This window comes from Oreochromis niloticus, linkage group LG3, assembly GCF_001858045.2.
Source record: "Oreochromis niloticus isolate F11D_XX linkage group LG3, O_niloticus_UMD_NMBU, whole genome shotgun sequence".
Taxonomy (NCBI): domain Eukaryota; kingdom Metazoa; phylum Chordata; class Actinopteri; order Cichliformes; family Cichlidae; genus Oreochromis; species Oreochromis niloticus.
The window spans coordinates 75,368,747-75,394,615 of record NC_031967.2 but is presented as its reverse complement, the minus strand read 5'-3'; the positions used below and the strand labels follow the sequence as shown (position 1 = coordinate 75,394,615).

Below are 25,869 nucleotides of genomic sequence, written 5' to 3'. Positions count from 1 at the left end.
TGCTTGGCAGGGCCTGGTGCCAGTGGCTTAGTTGGGCCCCTCCAGGGGGTGGGGAACCTTCCCAGGAGGAACTATTGCACCTTTGCCTCACTGTAAATAAATCCACTGTCTTCTTCAAAGGAGTCCTGCATACGAGTCCTGTTTTTCCTCACCAACCATGACAATATCAGTGCAGGGACGGGGTAGCTCTTTCCAACTTGCTGGGAAAGACACATGACACGTGAGATTAACAAAAAGTCATTGCATGGTTGCATCTACCCACCCTGCCACAGCAATCCAATAAAATGCCAAGGTTGGCACATTGGCCTTGGCTGCACCACTGAGAACCACCAACGGCCAGACACCATATAATCACTGGGACAGGAGAGAGACCATAGAAGTGAAAAAGGTGCAGGATGTAGGGTACTGACAGTACAGTTCCCACCCCGGGACCCCCTGGAACCACACCAACCAATAAGTCTTACAAACCATATTCTGGCGAATATTTGATTTTTACTTGAATGACAATTTTTTATTTTGTGTGACATCAGCAGGTTGTGAGTGCACCTCACAGTCCCAAATTAAGTGACTCATCAGTCAGATTTGCCCACACCACTATCTTGCACTATTCTGTACTGCACTGTTCGACTCTGCATGTGTATTGTACTTATTCTATGTACTAATGTATTTATTCTCTTTTCTATTCTTACTCTATCTCTATTCAAGTACAATGCTTTTGTACTTATATTTAGTTTATCTATTCTGTGCTCTGTATAGTTATAAATATGTATAATTTAATTTTTAATTTTTCAATTTTAGTTTTACAGTTTGCACCTTTGATCCAGGAGGACAATATTTTGTCCCACTGCATACTTGAGTAAATATTGACAATAAAACTCGACTTGACTTGACCACACCAACCTCAAAACATTTGTCTTTAATTAAGCCAAAAACGTGAAGCACACGCTTATTTTTACATTACATAACACAACTTTGACATATTTGTTGAAAAACTCTAAAGTAGGAAAATGGGTTATATAAATGTTGTTGTTATTTATTCATAAGCAAAAGGAATTCAGTCATTGTCTTTTCTTTAATTTTCATTATGAACTGTACAAATTACTGCTGAACGGGATAAAAGTTCCTCTTTACATTTAAATTCGGGGAAGGGAGGGAAATGGAAACAGATAGGGAACACAAGCAGTAGACTTGAGACAGAGGGAAGCAAAACTGAACCCACTGAACACAGGGTGCAAAATAAAACAGGAAACACACTGAGCCGCAGACTAAGACACACAGCTTGACACTGGGTTCGTTGAAGAAATAGACATGGATTCACATGACATAGAGGGGAGAAGAGGAAAGAAACACAAGGAGGAGAAGCATGGTAACAAAAGAGAGAGACAGAAAGATAGGACACGACTAGGAGCTGGAGGGCAAAGAAGACACACAGATAGAGAGGGAGCGAAGGACACATAGATGAAGACAAAGGCACAAAGGTAACCTAATAAACAACAATAAACAAAAGCAAATAAACTAAAAATTCGCAAACATACTCAGCAACGTAAAATGTAATACTAAATTGTATAAAACTAAATCATTGAATCATGTGAGCCAAAGATCCAGAACCATATGAAGAACATTTGAATTTGACCACAGAATGGTTCAGTTCATTCATACTAAATCAGCCTTTGGGCTCATTCCTGAAAACTAGAAACATAAACACTGATGCCGTCTCAGTGGAAATGTTTCTGTGTTGACTTTAGCTTTGTTTGGATTTCTGACTTGTGGTTTGCGAGGATAAAGGTCCATGACACTGATTTTATCAACTTGTAAACAAAATTGAAATCTAAATGTACATTTTCACAACTAACTGGTTGAAGTCACTGGTTCTAATGTAATGATGTCCAGCTTGTCCCTCCTGCTCTCATTCTCCTTGTTTCTAGTTGTATGTTGGGCTCTCGCCTTTCTGACCTTGTCCCAAAAAGTGTTACTGAGGAAAAAGTAAACAAGAGGGTCCAGGCAGATGTTGAAAACTGACACCATGGTGGTCACCTCCTTCAGGTAGAACAATACTGGACCTACTGAGTCATCGCTCCACAGAAACACAAAGGGAAGACGAACCAGGTGATAGGGGACAAAGCAAACACAGAAGATGCTGACCAGCACCAACATGTTTCTGCGAGACTTCAGCAGCTTCTCAGTGCCAGAGGAGGCCAGCTGTGTCTGCTGTGCCTGCAACACCCTGCGGGAGATGCTGTAGTAGAAGAAGACCAGGGATATGAAGACCAAGAGGAAGATGATTGCAGAGAAGGTGTGGAGAATTCTGAACAACAGGCTGACTGATGGAGTAAACAGGTGAACGCAGCGGCTAGGATTAAAGGTCAGAGGTTTCTGGGAGCTGAAAAAAATGATAACATAGACGACTGTTGGAGCCAGGAGAAAAACCCAGGTGATGACAGAGATGATTCGTGCAGTTTGCACTGACTGCAGCATGTGAGTTCCTGAAGGATGGATGATCCTTAGATACCTGGAGAGAGACGAGAAAGAGAAGGCAGAATACAACTTCACTAATCAGTCACAAAGGTGCCTAATCTGAAGAAGTCAGTTAAGTCAAAAACATACATTCATGCTTTTGTCAGGAGCACATTGTAGTGGTTAACCACTCAATCTAGTTTTTACATTATCGTTAACTACAGCCTTAAATAAGTAAAGGTTCCTTACCTGTTGGCAGCGACGTACCCCATGAATAGTATACTGGCATACATGTTAATGAATAAGGCAGAAGCTCCAAAGCTGCAGTACAGCCTACGAATGATGGGAGAGCTGCTGGCATAGTAGGTAATGCGGAGTGGCAGACAGAGACAGAGCAGGAAGTCAGCAGCTGTCAGGTTCTTCAAGTAGACCATCAAGCTGTTGGATACCCTAGGCCAATCTCGACAAAGATAGACCTTCAATGTAAAGCCATTGAGGAGTAAACCCACCTGAAAATAAACAGAGTGGAAGGAAAAGAAAAGGATTGGTACATACACCGGCACATAAACCAATTTCTAACAGAGCACAATTGGATAATTTGAAACTTACTAGGAACACCAGACTGTAGACCGCCATAAAGTATGGGTTAATGGATGTCTCGTCAACATCATAGGTCTGGTTCAAAGATGAAGTCATGTTTTGGGGGCAACCATGGATCTGGCACTGAAAATAAATCCAGTTCATCTTTGAAATGATTCACCTCCACAGTCTCTTGGTTTGTTGTGTTAAATAAATGTTGGATTCATTGCCAAGAAGCACTGTTACAACAAAGAAATAGTCAACCAAACACAAATTTATCCACTTTTTGTGTAAAGTTTATATATATTTATATGTTTTACTTTGCTGTTTTCATTAGCTCAAAGAAATGTGAAATCATATTGTTTCCTATGTTTTTGTTGCTTTTGGCAAGCAAATTAAGTTTACATGTAACAAAATGCGCTATATAAATAAAATGACTTTGGCTTTAAAAGCTCTTCATATCGGGGTAGGTCTGTGAGTCAGCAGTTTGAGTTTATTTTGCATTTTTGATTCCTTATGTTAATTGACCCCTGTGTATTGGCTCCGTTTCATACCAGCGTGTCCCAGCCTTGATAAGAAAGTATAGCTGTATTAGTTATTTCCTAACAAAACTTCAGGGATTTTTTGTCTAAAAAGAAAACAGGTTCTTAACAAGCAAGTTTTTGCACAAGAAAATTAAGCTCATTCTAGGAATATATATCTAATTTTTTCTTAATAAGATATTTCAGCTCAAATTGAAGTTTATTTACAGGTTACAGAGTACACTGCAAAAACAGCTCTGCTTGAAATAAACCAAGTATTCTTAAATCAGACAAAATTGTCTTGTTGTTAGCCAAGCAACTTTTGCTTATGTGGTGGATCATAATTTGGTGGATCATAATTTTGATTAGTTTTGGAGTTGTACATCTCTGTTCCTTACATTTCATGTCATGTCTTTATTAATGTTTTATTTGTTGCTTTGACTGTTTTCGAATAGAATATGCAGTGGGAATGTAGAGGGAGATAAGTAGTGAAAGTTTTGCCTGGGTTGATTGTGCGTCGATCCATTGTTAATGCCTCAGGGCTCCAGTAGGTGGGTTCGCGCGCCTCCTTCACTCTCACTCAGACGAGTGAGAGTGAGAGCTGCGTGTCAGGAGGAGGAGACGGTAGAGCATGTAATACTGCGGTGCAAGGGTTATGATGTGGAGAGAAAAGTTCTGCAGAATAGATTGAGGGAGCGGGGAATTGGGGAATTTAATCTGAAGAGTGTGTTGGAGGGTAGTAGGGCACAGGTGAGGGACTTGGTGGGGTTTTTGAAGGCTATAGGTGTGTATGAAAGAGTGTGAGGGTTTTTTTTTTGTTTTTGTTTTTTTGTTTTTTTGTTTTGTTTTGTTGTTTTTTTTGTTTTTTGTTTTTTTTGTTTTGTTTTTTGATACAGATTGTAAGCTCACTGTCTGATCCATACTCCGGAACAGTAGGAGGCGGTAATGCTCCTTTTACGTTGGTTGCCAACCGCCGTTAAAAACAAAGAAGAAGAAGAAGAAGAAGAAGAAGAGAAGAGAGCTGCGTGTCTGTGCCGTTCTTTCACCTCTCCTCACCATTTCCCCTGTTTAAGGTAACTGCCATGCACAGAACTGTATAAATGTGTGTTACTGTTGATTATTACGTTGTTATCATTGTTCAAGATGTGAATTGCGGACTGTTTTTGGCTGAGAAGTTCCAGTTAAACGCTGTTGCCGTGTATGCTAGTTTTCGCTAGTACTCCGCCATGTTGTGTGAATATTTTTCTGTTACTGTCTGTATAGGTTTTTGTCCAGTGTTAAAGTTAATGTTGTCCAAAGTATTTTTATAAACTCAATACAGATGAGTGAGAGTGAGAGCTGTGTGTCTGTGCCATTCTTTCACCTCTCCTCACTATTTCCCCTGTTTAAGGGCACAACATTTGGAGGCACCGCTGGGATGATTGATTTGAGGACCATCCCTGACCTGTAAGAGAAATCCTCTCGTTGATCATCCCCCCCAGACGACCCAGGTATCAGAAAGGAGCATAGCGAAGCAGCAGAGGCATTGCTAGACCTACATTGGTGTCTGTATCCTGAAGTGAAAAAGTGACCACTAGGGGGCAGTAAAAGCCAACTAAGTCTGATCATTTCTCAGCTGACTGCTTGTACTAACTCCTCTGACAACATGGAGTCTGAATTAGAAAAGCTAGAGCTGGAGATTAAAGGAACACTGTATCAACTGACCTTAGAGCAGCTGATTAAATTATGTGATGTACTTCAAATTTCCGGACCAGGAAAAGAGTTTGTGATTAATAAAACGCGCAGTCAGCTAGTCTCACATTTAGTTAAGCACCTTGAACGAACAGAGCTGGATACCCGAGAGGACGAAGGTATGTCAGAACTTCTTAATGTCCAGGACATTATAAGTGACATACAAATGGATAAAAAACAAAGTGTGAATGAAAGACTGGACCCAGCTGTTCAGGACCAGGAAAGTAGCCAGGAGGAGATAGAGACATTAAGACTGCTCTTACAACAAAAAGAGGGTGAAATGCATGGCTTAATGAGAAATAGCATGAATCCTGCCTTAAGTCCTCGCACCCCAGTGAGAAACATTGTTCCAACAGCACCAAACAGTTCCATGTGGCGGAAAGATTTTAAGATATCAGGCCAAATAGGAGAGCCGGGGCAAAAAGACAGGCTGACATTTTCCAGTCTGGCCAGACAAATTGAAAGCGGGATCAATAGAGGCTACCCAGAATCAGAAATCACTGATGCTGTAATTCGTGCTATCACGCCAGGCTTGCAGCTAAGGAGTTATCTTGAAGGAAAAGAAAACCTCACATCACCTGCTCTTAGGAGAATCCTCAGGTCTCATTACCAGGAGAAAGGTGCCACAGAGTTATACAAACAACTTACCTCTGAGGTTCAGAGTAGTAAAGAGACACCCCAAAATTTCTTGATCAGGACAATGGACTTGAGACAGAAAATCCTGTTTGCTTCTCAGGAGGTTGAGTCCAGTCTAAAGTATGATCCAGCACTAGTCCAGAGCCTTTTCATGCATACTGTCCTGACTGGTCTTCAGAATGACAATATTAAAAGTGACCTGCAACCTTACCTCCTGCAAACAAATACTTCAGATGAGTTGTTGCTCGAGAAGGTAAATATCGCAGTCGCAAATGAAAAGGAAAGACAGGACAAAAAGAAACACGCCGCTCCATCATGAGTAACAGCTGTAAATACTGTCCAGTCTAATGATCCCCCAGTGGGAAAGAGAAGCACAGCCCAAGAGAAACCAGCTCCTCTACCCCCTGATCTTCTAACAGAAATAAAGGAAATGCGTGCTGACATGGTACTGCTGAAAGACTTGAGGGCTGAAGTTTCCCAAATCAGAGAAACCATTCAAAAGACAACCGCAGCACCTCAGCAGCCTTTCCCCATTAAGGCTGAACAAAACTGCATGCCATTTTACCACCAGCACCCTCCTGCAGCAGCACAGGAATACCACTCAGCACATGGACCTGGGCATGTGCATGGGACAGCACAGTTTCAACAAAGATTTGCACCACAGCGATATTATCCCTCACCACGTCACCGCCCCAGATGTTTTGCATGTGTGCAGGCAGGTGAGGAATATTGTCAGCATTGTTTTAGGTGTGGGAGTAGTGAGCATTTCTGTGCAGGTTGTAAAGCACCTAGACTGACCAAATCAGATAAAGGGAGCCCTTTAAACTAAGGGAGGTTGCTCCCACGGGACATGGGGCAACCGACAGCATTGAAAAGTCCCAATATTGTGCTAACTGTGAAGGAAAGGAAGAAAATATGAAGTTAAAGTGTTGTTCTGTTTGTAAAATAACATTGTATTGCTCAAAAGACTGTCAAGAGACACACTGGTCTGTGCACAAAAGATACTGTAAGCCATATACATGTTCATCTATTAAGAAACAGGAAACACAGTCAAGTTGCAAACCAAAGTGTAGGAAAAGAAGTAATTCAGTGAAGACGCCTACTGTAAAAGAGCTTGTAGGAGAGAAATGTCTCATTCAGTGCTTTCTGCACAACCAAAGAATCCAGGCACTTTGGGACACAGGTTCACAAATTTGTGCTGTAGATGCGGCCTGGAAACAGACCCATTTGCCTGATGTCCAACTAAGAGATATAGCAGAACTAGTAGACCCACTTGAACCACTGCAACTTGAAGCAGCCAATGGGACGGAAATACCATATATTGGTTGGCTCGAGGTAAGCTTCAGACTTACTGCTAATGATGAAGATCTGCTAATACCTGTGTTAGTATTAAAAGGCAACCAACAGTCATGCCCCATAACTGGCTTTAATGTGATTTCACACCTAGTTGCAAACAGAGTACAGGATCAGACAAACAATAAGAATAAAGAGAAACTCATGAAAACAGTAAAAGTAGCTTTTCCTCACCTCAGAAAGAGTAGGGCAAGAGCTTTTGTTAATGCAGTGACAGTGGGACAGCCATATGAGCACAGTGTAAGAACAACAAATGAGAGAGTTGAAGTGCCTAAACACAGCTCCATCCAAATCGAGTGTCGAGTGCAAGCCCCACCTTTCAAAGAAGATAGAACCCTGATCTTCGAGCCTCATGAGAACCCACAGTGGCCTGAAGGACTCGAGTTCTGTGATACCCTTGTTTTAGTAAAGACTGGTATGACACCAAAAATTGTCATTAGTGTACAAAATCCCACTAGCCATGACATCACACTGCCAAGTAGGACTGTTATTGGAACTGTGCAGTCTGTTGCATCAATATATCCTGCTAATGTATTCAAAACTGACTGCCTTCCTACTGCATCAGTCTGTCCCATCCAGGCTAAGAGCTCAGGTGAGAACACACCTAAAAGTGCACAATGGGACCCACCTGTCGATTTGACTCACCTGAATGACCACCAGAGACAAGCTGTTAGTCAGATGTTAAGAGAAGAATCAGAGTCATTCTCTAAATCTGATGATGACATAGGCTGTGTTGAAAACTTGCAAATGAACATTTCATTGAAAGATAATGAGCCAGTCACACGAACTCATCTCTCTGTACCAAAACCCTTGTATCAGGAAATGAAAATCTACCTACAGGACCTAATAGCTCAGGGGTGGGTGGAAAAATCCAACTCATCTTACTCCTCTCCAGTAGTCTGTGTGAGAAAAAAGGACGGTACACTGCGCTTGTGTATTGACTACCGAGAGCTGAATAGGAAGACTCACCCAGACCGCCACCCCATCCCCAGAGTACAAGACATCATGGACAACTTAGGTGGCAACACTCTCTTTTCTCTACTGGACCAGGGTAAAGCATACCACCAGGGGTTCATGGGCAAAGACAGTAAACACCTGACAGCTTTTGTGACCCCCTTGGGCCTGTATGAGTGGGTCAGAATCCCATTTGGACTGATGAATGCTCCGGCAGCATTTCAACGCTGCATGGAGGAGTGCTTAGAAGGGTTAAGGGATGAAATATGTGTGCCTTACCTTGATGATGTCCTTGTCTTTAGCAGAACGTTTGAGGATCATGTTGAGGATGTCAGGAAAGTGCTGCGCCGACTCAGGGAGTACGGAATCAAACTCAAACCAAGGAAGTGCGACCTGTTCAGGACAGAAGTGAGGTACCTTGGCAGGATTGTGTCAGCAGAGGGAAGCAGGATAGACCCGCAGACACCGCTGCTGTGACAGCTTTGAAAAACAAACGGCCAGGTACTGTTGGTGAACTAAGAGCAATGTTGGGCCTATTAAGTTATTACAGACAATACATCAAGGATTTTGCCAGAATTGCAAATCCTCTGTATGACTTGCTCAAGGGACCTGCAGATGCTGAGACCCAGCGAAACACAAGATTAAAGTGGCAAACAAAGCGAAACAGGTGTAGTGTCCCTTCGAGCACACCTATTGAGTGGACCGACATGCACCAGTTAGCACTGGAACAGCTGATAGACTGTCTAACTCAGCCCCCTGTTCTAGGCTTTCCAGAATTTTCACAGCCGTTCACCCTCCACACTGATGCGTCAAACCAGGGATTAGGTGCCGTGTTGTACCAAAAGCAGAATGGAAAGCTTCGTGTGATTGCTTATGGTTCCCGCACTTTAACTGCAGCTGAGAAGAATTACCATCTGCATTCAGGCAAGTTAGAGTTTCTTGCTCTCAAGTGGGCTGTCACAGAAAAATTCCGTGATTACCTATATTATGCACCATTCTTCACCGTGTACACCGACAATAATCCACTTACCTATGTACTGTCCACTGCCAAATTGAATGCAACAGGGTGTCGATTGGTAGCAGAACTGGCAGATTTCCACTTCACAATTAAATATCGCCCCGGTAAGGAAAATGTGGATGCAGACAGCCTCTCAAGGATGCCAGTAGACATGGAAACGTTTATGAATGAATGCACAGAGGAAATGGCATACGATGTAATTGGAGCAACCACACAGGCAGTGGAAAGGCAGGATGACTCCAATGTGTCATGGTCCATGGGTGTCTCAGTCAGGTGTTCAGCCATGGCCACAGATGTTTCCATCATTCCACTGACAAAAGGCCAGATCAAACAGGACCAGAGAAGTGATCCGACTATTGGACCTGTAATTCAGTGCAAACTAGCACAGGAAAAACCATCACGTTCAGAACTAAGAAAACTCAGCCCACAGATCATATGTCTCCTGAGGGAGTGGGACAAATTGGAGATGGATGGCAATGGGATCTTGCACAGAAAAACAGTAAACAGAAAACAGTTGGTCCTACCAGAAATACACAAAAGTACTGTACTAAAGGAGCTACATGATGAAATGGGCCATCAAGGTGTAGAGAGAACATTGTCACTGATACGGGACCGGTTTTACTGGCCTTATATGCAACGGGAAGTAGAGGAATATGTGACCAGAAGGTGTGTTTGCATAAAACAGAAGAAGCCGTGTCATGAGAGCAGAGCACCACTGACTAATATTGTCACTACTCAACCATTTGAACTTGTCTCAATTGATTTCCTGCACCTTGACAAGTGCAAAGGGGGTTATGAATACATCCTTGTAGTCATTGACCATTTCACACGCTTCGCCCAAGCGTATGCCACAACTTCCAAATCAGGTAAAACGGCTGCAGACAAAATCTTTAATGACTATGCTTTAAGATTTGGCTTTCCAGCACGAATACATCATGATCAAGGTGCTGAATTTGAAAATCATCTGTTTGCACAACTGAAAAACTACTGTGGAGTTGCTGGGTCCAGGACTACTCCCTACCATCCCCAAGGGAACGGACAGGTGGAGCGGTTTAATAGGACACTACTCCAGATGCTGAAAACACTCTCAGAGAGTCAGAAAACTAACTGGAAGGACTCGCTTAACAAACTGATTTATGCCTATAATTGTACCCGCAGCGAGGTAACTGGATTTTCCCCTTTTTACTTGTTATACGGACGCTCCCCACGATTGCCAATCGACATGCTGTTCAGCTTGACCTCAGAACAAGGAGATGGCAATCATCATGACTACATGGTAAAATGGAAACAAGGCATGGAAGAAGCATATGAGATCACCAGAGAAAACGCTCATAAAGCAGCTGGAAGAAGTAAAAGACATGATAGCAAGGTGAAGAGCTTAGTATTAGAGCCAGGTGATCGTGTTTTAATAAGGAACATGACACCTCGAGGAGGTCCAGGCAAGCTGAGGAACCACTGGGAGGATGTGGTTTACACAGTCGTTTGTCAGGTCAGCAGACATATCCCAGTTTATGAACTCAGACCTGAGAAAGCAAAAGGGAGATCAAGAATATTGCATCGCAATCTTCTTCTGCCATGTGACCATCTGCCTGTTGAAACTGAAGTGCGACCACGAACAAGAAAAAGAGCTGTGGAGACAAGTGAGGAAGTGGAACAAGCTGAGGAAGAGGATGACGATGATGAGTACTATCCAGTGTCATCTCAGCAGCCATTTGAGCCACTTTACCCTCCGACACTGAATCCTATGAGCACTGATGAACCAGCCAAACACCTTCAAACAGTGGAAAACATGTCATCTGAGCCAGAGAATGAACATGAAGTACTGAACCAATGTGAACAACTACCTGACCAAGAGGAAAATTATGTGGAGGAACCATCAGTGGAGGAACCTGTTCCTGTACCTGTTCCAGACAAACACAGCAGGACCAGTGAGCAAGAGCATCAGCGACCGAGTAGAGAGCGCAAGCCACCAAAGATCTTCACATATGATCGGCTTGGTTCACCAGCTTGTTATAACCTGAGAACACCATCACATCATACACACTTCATGGTTCCACGGACTGTTCAGGCATACTGCCACTGATAACTGTATGGACTTGGGTGAAAAGAAACATTGTGATCACACACGAAACACAATACTGAACAGAGACAATGTACTTACACTCCACACCAACCACAAGTAAATGGACTGTTTAACACAGAATTCATATTCAAAGTGACTTGACATTGAACTGATTCATATTGTGCTTGCAGCTTAACACACACATCCAGAGCACACCACATGGCTACAGCCACTTATATCACTTTCATGGACATATGTCAAAAGAGAGAGTGACTGCTATGACAAGCTGCACTAAAAGGACTTTGTATACAAGCCAGCAGCAGACTGTGTTAATGTAACTGCATGGTCACTGTAATTCATACAGACTGTATGAGAACACTGAAAGACTTTGGGTAATAACCCACACTAAAGAATGTATGAAAAGAGTTCCAGCTTGTGAAACTATTTTTGTAGAGTACATATAAGGTACAAGAAACAGTTATAGTATGCACTGGTTTATTGTGTGTGGTTTTGGTGATATTAATAGTCATAACTCCACGTTTGTGCTAAATGTTAAACATTTGGATGTTGAGGACAACATCTATTCTGAGGGGGAGTATGTGGTGGATCATAATTTGGTGGATCATAATTTTGATTAGTTTTGGAGTTGTACATCTCTGTTCCTTACATTTCATGTCATGTCTTTATTAATGTTTTATTTGTTGCTTTGACTGTTTTCGAATAGAATATGCAGTGGGAATGTAGAGGGAGATAAGTAGTGAAAGTTTTGCCTGGGTTGATTGTGCGTCGATCCATTGGTAATGCCTCAGGGCTCCAGTAGGTGGGTTCGCGCGCCTCCTTCACTCACTACAGACGAGTGAGAGTGAGAGCTGCGTGTCTGTGCCGTTCTTTCACCTCTCCTCACTATTTCCCCTGTTTAAGGTAACTGCCATGCACATATCTGTATAAATGTGTGTTACTGTTGATTATTACGTTGTTATCATTGTTCAAGATGTGAATTGCGGACTGTTTTTGGCTGAGAAGCTCCAGTTAAACGCTGTTGCCGTGTATGCTAGTTTTCGCTAGTACTCCGCCATGTTGTGTGAATATTTTTCTGTTACTGTCTGTATAGGTTTTTGTCCAGTGTTAAAGTTAATGTTGTCCAAAGTATTTTTATAAACTCAATACAGACGTTTAAGGGCACAACACTTACCCCCATTGGCAGATTGTATTTTCTCAAAACAAGACAATTTTGTCAGATTTAAGACTATTTGCTTTATTTCAAGTAGAGCTGTTTTTGCACTGTAGGAATATTTTAACAGGTGGTCACAGACTGTTTCTCTCTATATTCTCTATATATGCTGGTTTCTTTGAGACAGTAGGTGCAGACCATTCAAGTTAAGTTCCACTGACAGATGAAACCAGCAAAATTAGTGCCATGGATCATAATGAATGTTCTTAAACATTATCAACATATTTAAGGTTGTTCGTCAGTGCACTTGGCACCAGGACATCCTCAGCCTTAGTCAAAGGAACATTTGTAATCATATATTCACATTAGTTTCCTGAACACTGGCAGAAGCAAGCTGATTATTTTTGTCCTTTAAGTGAGGATGGTTTAAAAACATCTATTTTTTTCTTAACAGTAGAAGGATTAAAGATGTGAGAATGAGAAAGTATCAGGACTCACCTCTGGTTCTGCAGCTTCCCGTGAAAAAGCTCTAAAGCTGCTTTGTCTATTCTCAGAGTGATGCTGTGACTGTAGATCAGGAAATATACAGTGACTTCACACTGCACACTGACTTAGTTCCTCTTTGTCTTCACTGTTAAACTGTCAGAACATATTTCCACTACAGATGAGTCATTTTCTGATCAGCTATTGCTACACTTCTTATTTTAGCACTGACTAACTTTATTACCACTGATTGATTTTTTATTAATGTCCTTCATCACTTCATCACCACAGCTAACATAAGACAGCAACTTCAGCCAATTTAAATTACACTAGTGAAACTAGTGAAGCGAGATCGATCAACTGCAGATCAGACAACAAACGACGGAGGCTCCAGAAAAGTGCAATCAAACGATGAGTTTATTGACAACGGAGAACAATCATCAGCATATGGCTTATTTGCTCTGATAAAAATACACTGGGTTCTGGTTTTATAGCATAGAGGTTCACACCCCCACATACACGTCAATACAGGTCAAAAATACATTGTGTACAGTCATTGTTTACAGACAAGGGTACATCTTGTACATCTCTAATAACTGTAAACAGACATATAACTTCTCTTTTTGATAACACCTTCCTTTTAAGGTAATAACTTCAAGCTTCAGGGCCTCTAAGGGCTAATAATTGACCCTCGTCCTCAATCTCTAAGTAGACTGAATTGGCGCAGGTCTCAAAAAGAAGCAGAAGACACTTGGGCCTTCGCTCAGGCCTGCTACTAGATTTATGTGTATTGTAAGCATGCATGCAATTAACCTGCTATGTTCTCATCTTCCCTCAACATGTATCACCTGGACACTCTCACCAGTGAAGCTTAAAACCCTCTTGGATAGAACATCAACTCTAAACAAGCACAGATATGCAATGTGTATAAAATGATCATAACTACACCTGTAAATAGAAAGGTCAATGGGATGACAAACATATTCAATGCAATATGAACCCTGTAAACAATATTACTGTTAAAATAATACTGTAGACCATGTTATTAATGCATTCATCATGAGGCAGATTATATGATAGCAATAAAAGAATCTCTGAATCCCAACACTAGTGCCATGGATCTGCAAAAAAATATGCAGATGTTTTAGCATTAGGGATAATGGTATTCACTGGCATATGTTAGTGTATTGTCATTTTGAGTTTTCTCGTTTTGTTTAAAAGGTAACAGATAAACTCAAAAGTGCCACTGACACCACTTACAGTCTCCTGTCTCTTTCAGACAATCACCCTATGTTCCCTCCTCTTCTTTAGGCAAAATCCAAAAATGTCCTTCCACATTCCTCTTCCTAACACTACACCTACCAAACACCTCTTCAGCTGCAATCCTCAAAGTCTAAAGTTGCCTTCAGCACGATAAGTGTTGCCACGTAAGCATGAGCCCTGGTACAGGAGTAGAAGTAAAAACAGGAGGCAAAGAAGTCACAAACACTCTTTTTGGGGAAATTCATCTTTTCAAGCTGTTACAACATCATCCTTTGTATAACCTGTGACGCTCTGAGCCACTGCACTGATGTATGATTTGAAAGACCAAGACTATCATACACTCGTCTCACACTGTGCACATGCTGGGCGATATTTCTGCTACAGGCAGAATGATAGTTGCACTAGACTGGTGATGTTGCAACGAGCTTGACAGAGTGGCAAAGTGGAAGTGATCTAAAGCTTGGATTAGTCACCAAAAACTTGGGAACCAGACAGATGTGTGACTATAGATGTTTCTTATTGAACTTACACATGAGCCTCATTTGTTCAGACTTTTGAGGAAGCACAAATGGTGAAACAGCAGGAGGAAGTAGCTGGTGTGTTGCAACATATGAGAAACATACAAAAACTCTAAGACATAAAAATGTTTTTAAAGGACGAGCTGACACACAGAAAAACAAAACAAAACATGTCCTTAAAGTCAACTCTGAGTTTGATTCAAAAATCTGTGTGGCTGATTAAGAGCATTTGAGGTGTTCTTTTTCCTCTTGTATACAGACATTGACCATCCAGTGGTGACTGATTTAATGCATGTGCTGCTGAAGACTTTAAAAGACTTTATAAGGATTTAGTGAGTAAACTAACCACACTCAATATGTGTGAGGTCGAAAAAGCCCTTAAGAGGCAATAAATGCATACATGGGGAGGTCACATTGGTCACTACAGTGCACCGGCCATATTGTTCAAGGGTAGCGACCTGCAACTCCCAGTGCGTGTTAGTTGGTGGAACCTGAGGTTTATACAGATTATCAAACGGTTTGGTTTGTTGCAACCCTGGAATTAAGACGGAAAAAGACGGAATCGTCTCTCATTCAGAGAAAATATTACGTGTTTCGTGTTGAGCTGAAAAGGAACACAGTTTGTCCAGTACTTCAGCTAGAATGAAAAAAGACACAAAGCTGGAGTTATTCTTTCGTTACGCTGCACAGCTGCCTCTTCTCTCATTCTCTCCTCTCCCTCTCCTTTCGCTACTTCAATCACGAAACTGATCAATGATCAGCTGATTGGCTTTTCTCTCTTGTTTGTTTATCGCCCACTTTGTGCCAGAAAGAGGAAACCGCCGGATGTCGCGCTAAACAACAGCAGCAAGTTTAAGCTTGATCAGCTGTTGTTAGAATTTATTTAATATTAATTTCTAGTATCAGCTGATGTTTGCTGGAGCCACAGCTGTAAAGCTGCTGGTCATGATATCGGTTTGTATATCTGGTGAGAGGGAAACATGCAGATGAAACCAGGAGATGTCCTTACTGAATCATCAGAGCTGAACAGGTGATGGAGAAACAGGTTTACCTTTTAGGTGACATGAATGACTTGAAGGGAAGTTATGAACTGTTTCTGAGAGACAAATAACACCAGGATCAGTAGCTGACAGCTAGTAACTGTGCAGGGGCGGATCTAGCAAATTTTTGCCAGGGGGGCCAGGTAGGGCATTAACGGGGAAAGGGGGGCACGAAGAAATACTTTTCTTTATTATTCTCATTTAAAATATCTAGCTTTTAATAAATAATTATCTGAATCTTGCGAACAAAGTTTTTATCTGACATAAAATGTATAGAAATCATACATATAACAACAAGACAGTGTACATCACTGTCCCAACAGCATCTGTTTTCCTTCAAAGGCTTTATGCTTTAATACCTGGTGGGCCGATCTCTAGTCAAAATGCCCGGGCTGATTTTTCTGTCCCAGTCCAGCCCTGGGCACGACACGCAGTGAATTAATCTGAGAAGGTGCATTAAAAAATAAATGGCCGCGCCAGCTGTGCACATTGCAAATTAGCTCGCATAGACAGCTGTGCCGCTTCCTAATGATGGTATCTTAGCTAACAACCCCAACTACCAGATTCAACTTGTAATTGGCTAAAAATAACTTAGCCAACTGGTGAGAGGGACGTTGTTAGCTTTCCACATTCTGACACTTCAAAAGCTTCAGGAGCTTTCTGCTCACTGCAGCATCAGCACCACGGACATACACGGATACATCCGTAGACTCGAGACAATTCACAATGCGTTTTTTGGGACTTTCATACGGTGGCCCTGAAGTGCAAACCACAAAAACAAATCACAAAACGCACAACAAATTGAAAAGCGCAAAAACAAATTGAAAAGCGCAAAAACAAATCACTTAACGCAAAAACAAATTGAAAAGCGCAACAACAAATCACTTAACGCAAAAACAAAAACCAAACCGGAAGAGGTAGGTACCAATGCTGCAACAACAGGCATCACTGATTGGATGATGGATCCGGTAGCCTTTTGAACCGGAAGTTGTTCTGTTCGGAAGTTTGGTGACTGCTCTACCAACTTTTTTCCACAACTTGGACAAAACATGTTGGCTGTATCCCAATTCAGGGTCTGCAGCCTTAAAGGCTGCATTTTAAGGCCGATTACGTCACAGCGGCGCGCCGAAGGCTGTCCCAATTCAAAGGCTGCTCGAAACGCGGCCCTCAAATTTGGCCTTCATTTCCCTGAATTTTAAGGCTGTGGCGGTGTAGACTTCGTGGCCCAACATATCCCACAATTTATAGCGCGGCAGTCACTGTGGATAATTTTGCCGCAGACGGCAGAAGCGTAGCGGCCGAAGAGTAAACTGTTAAACGTAAGTACTGAATATGATGTCACTTTTTTATGTGCAAATGTTTAATAATGAGGAACATTAAAACACTACTGTTGGCCACATGTCGGCAAAGTTATTTGCCATTAGCGATGTTTGTACTTTCAGCGTTTACTTTGTTTTAAAGCATTTAAAATATAATAATACAATAGTTGACCTCAGTCTTACAGAGAATGTGATGATTTGATGGATAATTAAAGTCAGTCATATATCCACAAACACAAGCTGAAAGTCAGTGATGCTGCTCAGTTTGCAGTCCTGAATATGACGGCACAAGCAGGATTCACTGCACTGTCAATGTTAGCTATGTTATATTGCTGCTTCTGTTCGGTGGTGTCGAGCCAAACGGACTTTAACGTGTGTTTGAACGAGCTGACGGTTCACTCGTTAAGCTGAAAGAAAGATGCTTTAATCACAGGAGTCACACATGTGTCCACTGGACCATCTGGGAACTCTTCTTGTTTAGCACTCATAATAATACAAACACTAAATCCTCCTTCTCTTGTGCTGTTTTGTAGCAGTGTATACACCTGAGACTGTCACCTGTCTGTCTGTCCTGCACTCTCTCTCTGTTTCTTTCTCTCTGATTGTGGAATAAAAGTATGAACATGTATTTATAAGTTACACTTGTGTTTGAATCCTGCAGCTTATCACACATTTGATTTCCATGTGTGACAACTGCAAGTGTCCAGAGTGAGGACAGACTGAGGGACCCACTGCTACACATCATCTGTGAGGCTTTGCACCCCTGATGATCCACCAGGACAAACTCAGCAGTGTGTGAGGAAGAGGAGGAGGAAGAGCCAGCAGCAGCTGACAGATGGGGAGAATAGACAGACTGTTCCTGTTTGTGAAGGACTGCTAGAAACATTTAAAATAACGAATTGTCTGTCCTGAATCAGTCTTATTAGGTAATGTTCAGATAATTTGATCATTCCAGTGTTTTCAGTGTGGGAGAAAGTACTCAGAGCCTTCAAGTTACACACTATGAAAGGCAGCAACAAGTTTAATATTCAGAAACCTAAAGTATGTATCAGCAGCAGAATGGAGCTAAAAATAAATGTTTGTTTCAGTTCTATGAAGCTTTGAGTATTTTGGATTAGTAGCACTGCTGTGTTTGTTGCATCATATTGCTGTAATTGTTTATATGCTTTATATATTCTGAGCTAAGCTGATCTACAGTGTTACATCATATTCTATAAGGATGTTATGTGTTTGTATACTTTCTGCCCAGTTTGACCCATTTAGCAGAAGTCAGCCTGTTTAAGGCTCTGATATCTATTCTGTATGACTTAAAGCAGTTATGACATGGTCTGATTTTCTCACCCAATAAAGGAATATTTCATATATCAGTCTACTCTTCATTCTATCAGAAACAGTTATCACAGCTCGTACATTTTCTTTTTACACATATATGTAAGCATTGAGCCAAATTTAGTAATGCCAACATATTACACGGACAATATTTGTCTCTTATATATAATACATCTGTATATACACTGTCAAAGATACTTGTCTTTGAGTGAAGATTTAAGGTGATAGGACATATAAATAACTGCAACTTGAATCTTTACTGAAGCTCAGTATTAGACACAGAGTTCACTCACATGTGCTGTACCAGTGTACCTGCACATGTGATGTGACAATAGAAGTGATTTGATTTGAGAGTTCAAACTCACTGCTGTAATAACTTATGATTAATATAATAACTATGATATTGGCCATATCATATTTACACTGACTTTAGTCTCATGAACAACATGAGCTAATTGTTATTTACTAGCTAATCTTAAATGACTGTTCAGTACAGATATGAAGGCCAGCAATCATGTTTTACAGTCCTGTGGTCTCAGCCTCAGATACGTATTAAATCACACAAAGCTCGTGTAGAAACAAACACACGAACAAAATATGTTCTCCTTCATTTCCGTCAAAGCTGTATGAAACGTTTCCAGCGGTTGGTGTTATGGTTGCTAGGCAACCTGGGCAGCGCGACGGAGGCTAGACCGTCCCATTTCACAAGCCTCGCACTTCCGGCCTTAGCGTTTTTAAGTACGCGGCCCTTGAGGATCGTTGAGGCTGCGTACTTTAAGGCTGCAGACCCTGAATTGGGATACAGCCGTTGACTGCTCTTTCTCATAACCACGTTCGGCAGAACAACTTCCGGTTCAAAAGGCTACCGGATCCATCATCCAATCAGTGATGCCTGTTGTTGCAGCATTGGTACCTACCTCTTCCGGTTTGGTTTTTGTTTTTGCGTTTTGTGATTTGTTGTTGCGCTTTTCAATTTGTTTTTGCGCTTTTCAATTTGTTTTTGCGTTAAGTGAATTTGTTGTTGCGCTTTTCAATTTGTTTTTGCGCTTTGTGATTTGTTGTTGCGCTTTTCAATTTGTTTTTGCGCTTTTCAATTTGTTGTTGCGCTTTTCAATTTGTTTTTGCGTTAAGTGAATTTGTTGTTGCGCTTTTCAATTTGTTTTTGCGTTAAGAGATTTGTTTTTGCGCTTTTCAATTTGTTTTTGCGCTTTTCAATTTGTTGTGCATTTTGTGATTTGTTTTTGTGGTTTGCACTTCAGGGCCACCGTACTTTCAGGTGTATGGTGCAACGTTTTCTTTTCTGATCTAACCAGAAATCTTTAATGAGCAGCTAGATTTGTCTCACATTAACTGGCTGAGTTAATGCCAGTTAATGGAACATCGAAGCAGCTGTGCGTGTTCATGGAGCTTGCATTTTCACCTGCTGGAGTTTAACTGTCTTCAGAACATTGCAGAGGCCTTATTCACAGCATTTGGCTCTACATATCTGTGTGAGCAGTTTTTCTCTCACATGAGTGTCCTCAGGTAGCCGTCTGAATGCTGGACACTCTGAGACCTGTGTCTCTGAGTGGGAGACCAGAGATCACATTAACATGTGTATTAGCAAACATGTCATATTGGCCTAGTTTCTTTTTCTTATCACTGTAGTGAGGAGACAATAAATATCATTTGCGTTTTCTGTTGTACAGTTAATTTGCTGTTATGGATAAAACAAGTCTTTTTTTGTTTCAAAATAGCTGATAACTATTTGATGATAGCTGCCAACATCTGCAAACAAATATAATTCTATAAAGTCGTTCTATATAGTGTGTAACTGTTAATATAGAGCGTTATTAAATTTATGTCTAATGCAGTCATATGGCACATTGACTTCTGAGGAAATTTTAAATGGCACTCGTCATCAGAAAGATTGCCTACCCTTGCTATATACAGAATGACCCGAGACTGGATTTGAACCCAGAACCTTCTTGCTGTGCGGTGTTAACCCCTGCATGCTGTCCTCCTTCACTATTCACTATTCACCACATTGCAAACAATCTAATCTTTAACTCTTTATTTCTCCCTACTTTTCTGAATTAATAATTTGGACTTCTACATCTTGTCTCCTTTCACAGTTGCTCTGAATAAAATTATTTGATTGCTGAGTAACATCATGCGGGATGTGTTACAACCAGTGTTGGGACTAACGCGTTATTAAGTAACGCGTTACAGTAACTACGTTATTATTGTGGTAACGAGCACGGTAACTAGTTATTATGCCAAAACCAGGAACGCGTTACTCGTTACTGGGATTTAGATAGGCTCGTTACTCGTTACTTCGTGTGGTGGATATCGCGGAGCTTCCACAGATTCAATAACATTAGCAAGTGGTGGAAGCCAGCAGGTGGATGAAGGAAAAGGGAGGCAAGAGGAGAGACCCGAAGCGGCCGCCGGTCCGCGTGTCAGGTAAACTGAACTTCAGGTAAGAAGTTATGACCTGCAGTCTATCTGAGTCAGATATAAACCAAGTTTAGGTGGAGTTTATTTTCGGTATCCTGACATTTTCGTACTGCGTGCTAGCTAGCATGACGGAGTTTCTATACAGCTGGGTGGGTGCTATGTTACTGATGTTGAACTTTATTTTGTTCATACGGTTAATTATTAGAGTTGCCAACCGTCCCCTAAAAAACAGAATCGTCTGGTATCCAGAGAAAATATTACGCGTTTCGTACTGAGGTGAAAAGGAACACAGTTTGTCCCGGACTTCAGCTACAATGAAAAAGACACAAAGCTGGAGCTGCACAGCTGCCTCTTCTTCTCTCATTCTCTCCCGTTTCTACTTCAATCACGAAACTGATCAATGATCAGCTGATCGGCTTTTCTCTCTTGTTTATTTATCGCCCACTTTGCGCCAGAAAGAGGAAACCAGCGGATGTCGCGTTAAACAACAGCAGCACGTTTAAGCTTGATCAGCTGTTGTTAGAATTTATTTAATATTAATTTCTAGTATCAGCTGATGTTTGCTGGAGCCACAGCTGTAAAGCTGCTGGTCATGATATCAGTTTGGTTATCTGGTGAGAGGGAAACATGAAGATGAAACCAGGAGATGTCCTTACTGAATCATCAGAGCTGAACAGGTGATGGAGAAACAGGTTTACCTTTTAGGTGACATGAATGAGTTGAAGGGAAGTTATGAACTGTTTCTGAGAGACAAATAACACCAGGATCCTTTTCTAAGTAGCTGACAGCTGGTAACTGTGCAGGGGCGGGTCTAGCAAAGGTTTGCCAGGGGGCCAGGTAGGGCATTAACAGGGAAAGGGAGGCACAAAGAAGTACTTTTCTTTCTTATTCTCATTTAAAATATCTAGCTTTTAATAAATAATTATCTGAATCTTGCGAACAAAGTTTTTATCTGACATAAAATGTATAGAAATCATACATATAACAACAAGACAGTGTACATCACTGTCACAACAGCATCTGTTTTCCTTCAAAGGCTTTATGGCTTTAATACCTGGTGGGCTGGTCTCTAGTCAAAATGCCCGGGCCGATTTTTCTGTCCCAGTCCAGCCCTGGGCACGACATGCAGTGAATTAATCTGAGAAGGTGCATTAAAAAATAAATGGCCGTGCCAGCTGTGCACATCGCAAATTAGCTTGCATAGACAGCTGTGCCGCTTCCTAATGATGGTATCTTAGCTAACAACCCCAACTACCAGATTCAAGTGATGAGTGTCCTCAGGTAGCCGTCTGAATGCTGGACACTCTGAGACCTGTGTCTCTGAGTGGGAGACCAGAGATCACATTAACATGTGTATTAGCAAACATGTCATATTGGCCTAGTTTCTTTTTCTTATCACTGTAGTGAGGAGACAATAAATAGCATTTGCGTTTTCTGTTGTACAGTTAATTTGCTGTTATGGATAAAACAAGTCTTTTTTTTGTTTCAAAATAGCTGATAACTATTTGATGATAGCTGCCAACATCTGCAAACAAATATAATTCTATAAAGTCGTTCTATATAGTGTGTAACTGTTAATATAGAGCATTATTAAATTTATGTCTAATGCAGTCATATGGCACATTGACTTCTGAGGAAATTTTAAATGGCACTCGTCATCAGAAAGATTGCCTACCCTTGCTATATACAGAATGACCCGAGACTGGATTTGAACCCAGAACCTTCTTGCTGTGCGGTGTTAACCCCTGCATGCTGTCCTCCTTCACTATTCACTATTCACCACATTGCAAACAATCTAATCTTTAACTCTTTATTTCTCCCTACTTTTCTGAATTAATAATTTGGACTTCTACATCTTGTCTCCTTTCACAGTTGCTCTGAATAAAATTATTTGATTGCTGAGTAACATCATGCGGGATGTGTTACAACACACATGGTCGGTTTGCGTGTTTTTCTGTAAATCTGAGAAACCAGCTGGACTCACCTGTATTTGAAGTATCTCTCTGTACTTTTCTGAGAGCATGAAAAGCGTCTTCAGTCGTTATGTCTTTGTGGTTTCATGGTATCATTGTAAATCAGAAAACACACTGTGACTGCAGCGCTACCGTAAACTCTGATGCATTTCCTGTTTGCTATCACTGACATTGGTGCACAGAAAAGTCACACATAGCTTGCTGATTAGTTGCGATAAACAGGTTGTATGCTTTGAAAAACTATGTAGACAGCAATTTTGATGAACCTACTGAGTGTTTTCTTTAGTTCAATTAAATTAAATTCACAACAACAGTTGTCTAATGATGTTTTCTATGTAATGCACCGTACAGTCTTGCTGCTGAATATAATGCTTAGAAAAAGGTATTTGATGCCTGAGAATATTTTCTGAATATAATGATGTGCTAATCACAGTTTATTTTCAAATATAAATATATCGTCATGTTTGAGCATAAGGTTCTTCATCAGTTCACCTGACGCCAGGACACCATGGGCCTCAGCCAGTAAGACATCTGTCGGCATGTATTCAGATTAACTTAATGTTCACTCACAGAATCCACCTTAATATTTGGTCTTTTCAATCAAGACTGGTTAAAAGTGGTTTTATTCAGTGTCTGTTGTATCACGAGAAGTACAAAAGATTTGAGGATCAAAAATGAACCTGACTCACCTCTGATTTTGTAGCTTTTTGTGAGAAGGAAAAGTTGCTTTAGTCGTTCTCATGGTGTGATGGTATCACTGTAGATCAGGAAATGTACAGTGACCACACTGTTGCTCTCCCCACTGACGTATTTCCTGTTTCTTTTCACTGTTAAACTGTCACAAGTTATTTCCCAGATAGATATGTGTTTGCTACACTTATTCTTTGAACTTTGACTCAGTTACTTTATTACCATTGACTGATTTTCATTTGAAAATCTGAAACTTCAACATGCAGGCTGAAATACCTAAGGATCAAACCACTGACACTGAGGTGATTGGTAGATGATCCACCCTAACTCCTGAGCCACAGCTCACCCAAAATCCCAGCAGAATTACAATCTCTTGTATTTAGTTTTATTGTATTGTATTTTGTATATTTATTTTTCCCAGAAGAAATGGATGAAGAGAGGATTTTTATCAAGCTTTTCCTAATTTTTATGACTAAAAGTTTTTCTCTGTCATCATTGGTCCAGCTTTACACCCAATATCATTAAAACCAAACTCTTCAACTTTGACTAAAAGGAATGATTGGTGTCTTTTGCTTGAATTGAACCAACTTAACAGCTGTCAACACCGAGAATGTCTATTGTCAAAAACAACATGCCTCCTCTTCTGCTTCTCCCTGTAAGGGTTGCGAAGGAAACTACAGCCTATCCCAGCTACCATAGAGTTAGAGGCAGACTCATTCTAAGTGAGAAAAATTTTCTTCAATTGAAAACGTTGGAGGCCTATCTACTGCAACCATACTCGCTGCCGTTGGCTGATGCCCTTAGCCGTCGGTGCATTGGTGGATCTCAGTGTCCGGGGCTGGGTGCTCAAGTATGTACCGGCTCATTCTCTGTGGCTGCTTGGCAGGGCCTGGTGCCAGTGGCTTAGTTGGGCCCCTCCAGGGGGTGGGGAACGTTTCCAGGAGGAACTATTGCACCTTTGCCTCACTGTAAATAAATCCACTGTCTTCTTCAAAGGAGTCCTGCATACGAGTCCTGTTTTTCCTCACCAACCATGACAATATCAGTGCAGGGACGGGGTAGCTCTTTCCAACTTGCTGGGAAAGACACATGACACGTGAGATTAACAAAAAGTCCTTGCATGGTTGCATCTACCCACCCTGCCACAGCAATCCAATAAATGCCAAGGTTGGCACATTGGCCTTGGCTGCACCACTGAGAACCACCAACGGCCAGACACCATATAATCACTGGGACAGGAGAGAGACCATAGAAGTGAAAAAGGTGCAGGATGTAGGGTACTGACAGTACAGTTCCCACCCCGGGACCCCCTGGAACCACACCAACCAATAAGTCTTACAAACCATATTCTGGCGAATATTTGATTTTACTTGAATGACAATTTTTATTTTGTGTGACATCAGCAGGTTGTGAGTGCACCTCACAGTCCCAAATTAAGTGACTCATCAGTCAGATTTGCCCACACCACTATCTTGCACTATTCTGTACTGCACTGTTCGACTCTGGATGTGTATTGTACTTATTCTATGTACTAATGTATTTATTCTCTTTTCTATTCTTACTCTATCTCTATTCAAGTACAATGCTTTTGTACTTATATTTAGTTTATCTATTCTGTGCTCTGTATAGTTATAAATATGTATAATTTAATTTTTAATTTTTCAATTTTAGTTTTACAGTTTGCACCTTTTATCCAGGAGGACAATATTTTGTCCCACTGCATACTTGAGTAAATATTGACAATAAAACTCGACTTGACTTGACCACACCAACCTCAAAACATCTGTCTTCAATTGAGCCAAAAACATGAAGCACACGCTTATTTTTACATTACATAACACAACTTTGACATATTTGTGGAAAAACTCTAAAGTAGGAAAATGGATTATATAAATGTTGTTGTTTTTTATTCATAAGCAAAATAATTCAGTCATTGTCTTTTCTTTAATTTTCATTATGAACTGTACAAATTACTGCTGAACGGGATAAAAGTTCCTCTTTACATTTAAATTCGGGGAAGGGAGGGAAATGGAAACAGATAGGGAACACAAGCAGTAGACTTGAGACAGAGGGAAGCAAAACTGAACCCACTGAACACAGGGTGCAAAATAAAACAGGAAACACACTGAGCCGCAGACTAAGACACACAGCTTGACACTGGGTTCGTTGAAGAAATAGACATGGATTCACATGACATAGAGGGGAGAAGAGGAAAGAAACACAAGGAGGAGAAGCATGGTAACAAAAGAGAGAGACAGAAAGATAGGACACGACTAGGAGCTGGAGGGCAAAGAAGACACACAGATAGAGAGGGAGCGAAGGACACATAGATGAAG

The 25,869-nt window shown here is 41.1% G+C and overlaps 2 protein-coding genes across 4 annotated transcripts; one reads left to right on the top strand and one right to left on the bottom strand.

Annotated features, from left to right (window-relative positions):
* Nucleotides 1-901: 901 nt before the first annotated feature.
* Nucleotides 902-23,579, bottom strand: LOC109199707 (P2Y purinoceptor 14-like). Of its 3 annotated transcripts, XM_019355029.2 has the most exons (5): nt 14,325-15,349; nt 12,978-13,046; nt 3,064-3,177; nt 2,704-2,963; nt 902-2,509 (listed from the first exon to the last, which is right to left on the bottom strand). In XM_019355029.2, exons 3-5 carry the CDS (start codon nt 3,148-3,150, stop codon nt 1,849-1,851), a joined length of 1,008 nt encoding a protein of 335 aa, XP_019210574.1. In that variant the 5' UTR covers nt 3,151-3,177; nt 12,978-13,046; nt 14,325-15,349; the 3' UTR covers nt 902-1,848. The 3 variants fall into 3 exon arrangements, with proteins under 3 accessions (XP_019210574.1, XP_019210577.1, XP_019210578.1); XM_019355032.2 differs by lacking the exons at nt 12,978-13,046; nt 14,325-15,349 and adding an exon at nt 23,533-23,579; XM_019355033.2 differs by lacking the exons at nt 3,064-3,177; nt 14,325-15,349 and having other exon boundaries at nt 12,978-13,369.
* On the top strand, nt 3,268-8,663 carry LOC112846197 (uncharacterized). The gene is made up of 2 exons (XM_025905544.1): nt 3,268-6,640; nt 8,531-8,663. The coding sequence occupies exon 1, from the start codon at nt 5,200-5,202 to the stop codon at nt 6,238-6,240; it is 1,041 nt and encodes a 346-aa protein (XP_025761329.1). The 5' UTR covers nt 3,268-5,199; the 3' UTR covers nt 6,241-6,640; nt 8,531-8,663.
* Nucleotides 23,580-25,869: the final 2,290 nt, after the last annotated feature.

Bases quoted from the DNA above. Each gene is read 5' to 3' on its own strand.
- LOC109199707 (XM_019355032.2), bottom strand. From the start codon at position 3,150: ATGACTTCATCTTTGAACCAGACCTATGATGTTGACGAGACATCCATT. The intron at 2,964-3,063 runs GTAAGTTTCAAA...GTTTATTTTCAG, and splicing joins TCTACAGTCTGGTGTTCCTA to GTGGGTTTACTCCTCAATGG. The intron at 2,510-2,703 runs GTAAGGAACCTT...GTCTCTCTCCAG, and splicing joins GGGTACGTCGCTGCCAACAG to GTATCTAAGGATCATCCATC.
- LOC112846197 (XM_025905544.1), top strand. From the start codon at position 5,200: ATGGAGTCTGAATTAGAAAAGCTAGAGCTGGAGATTAAAGGAACACTG.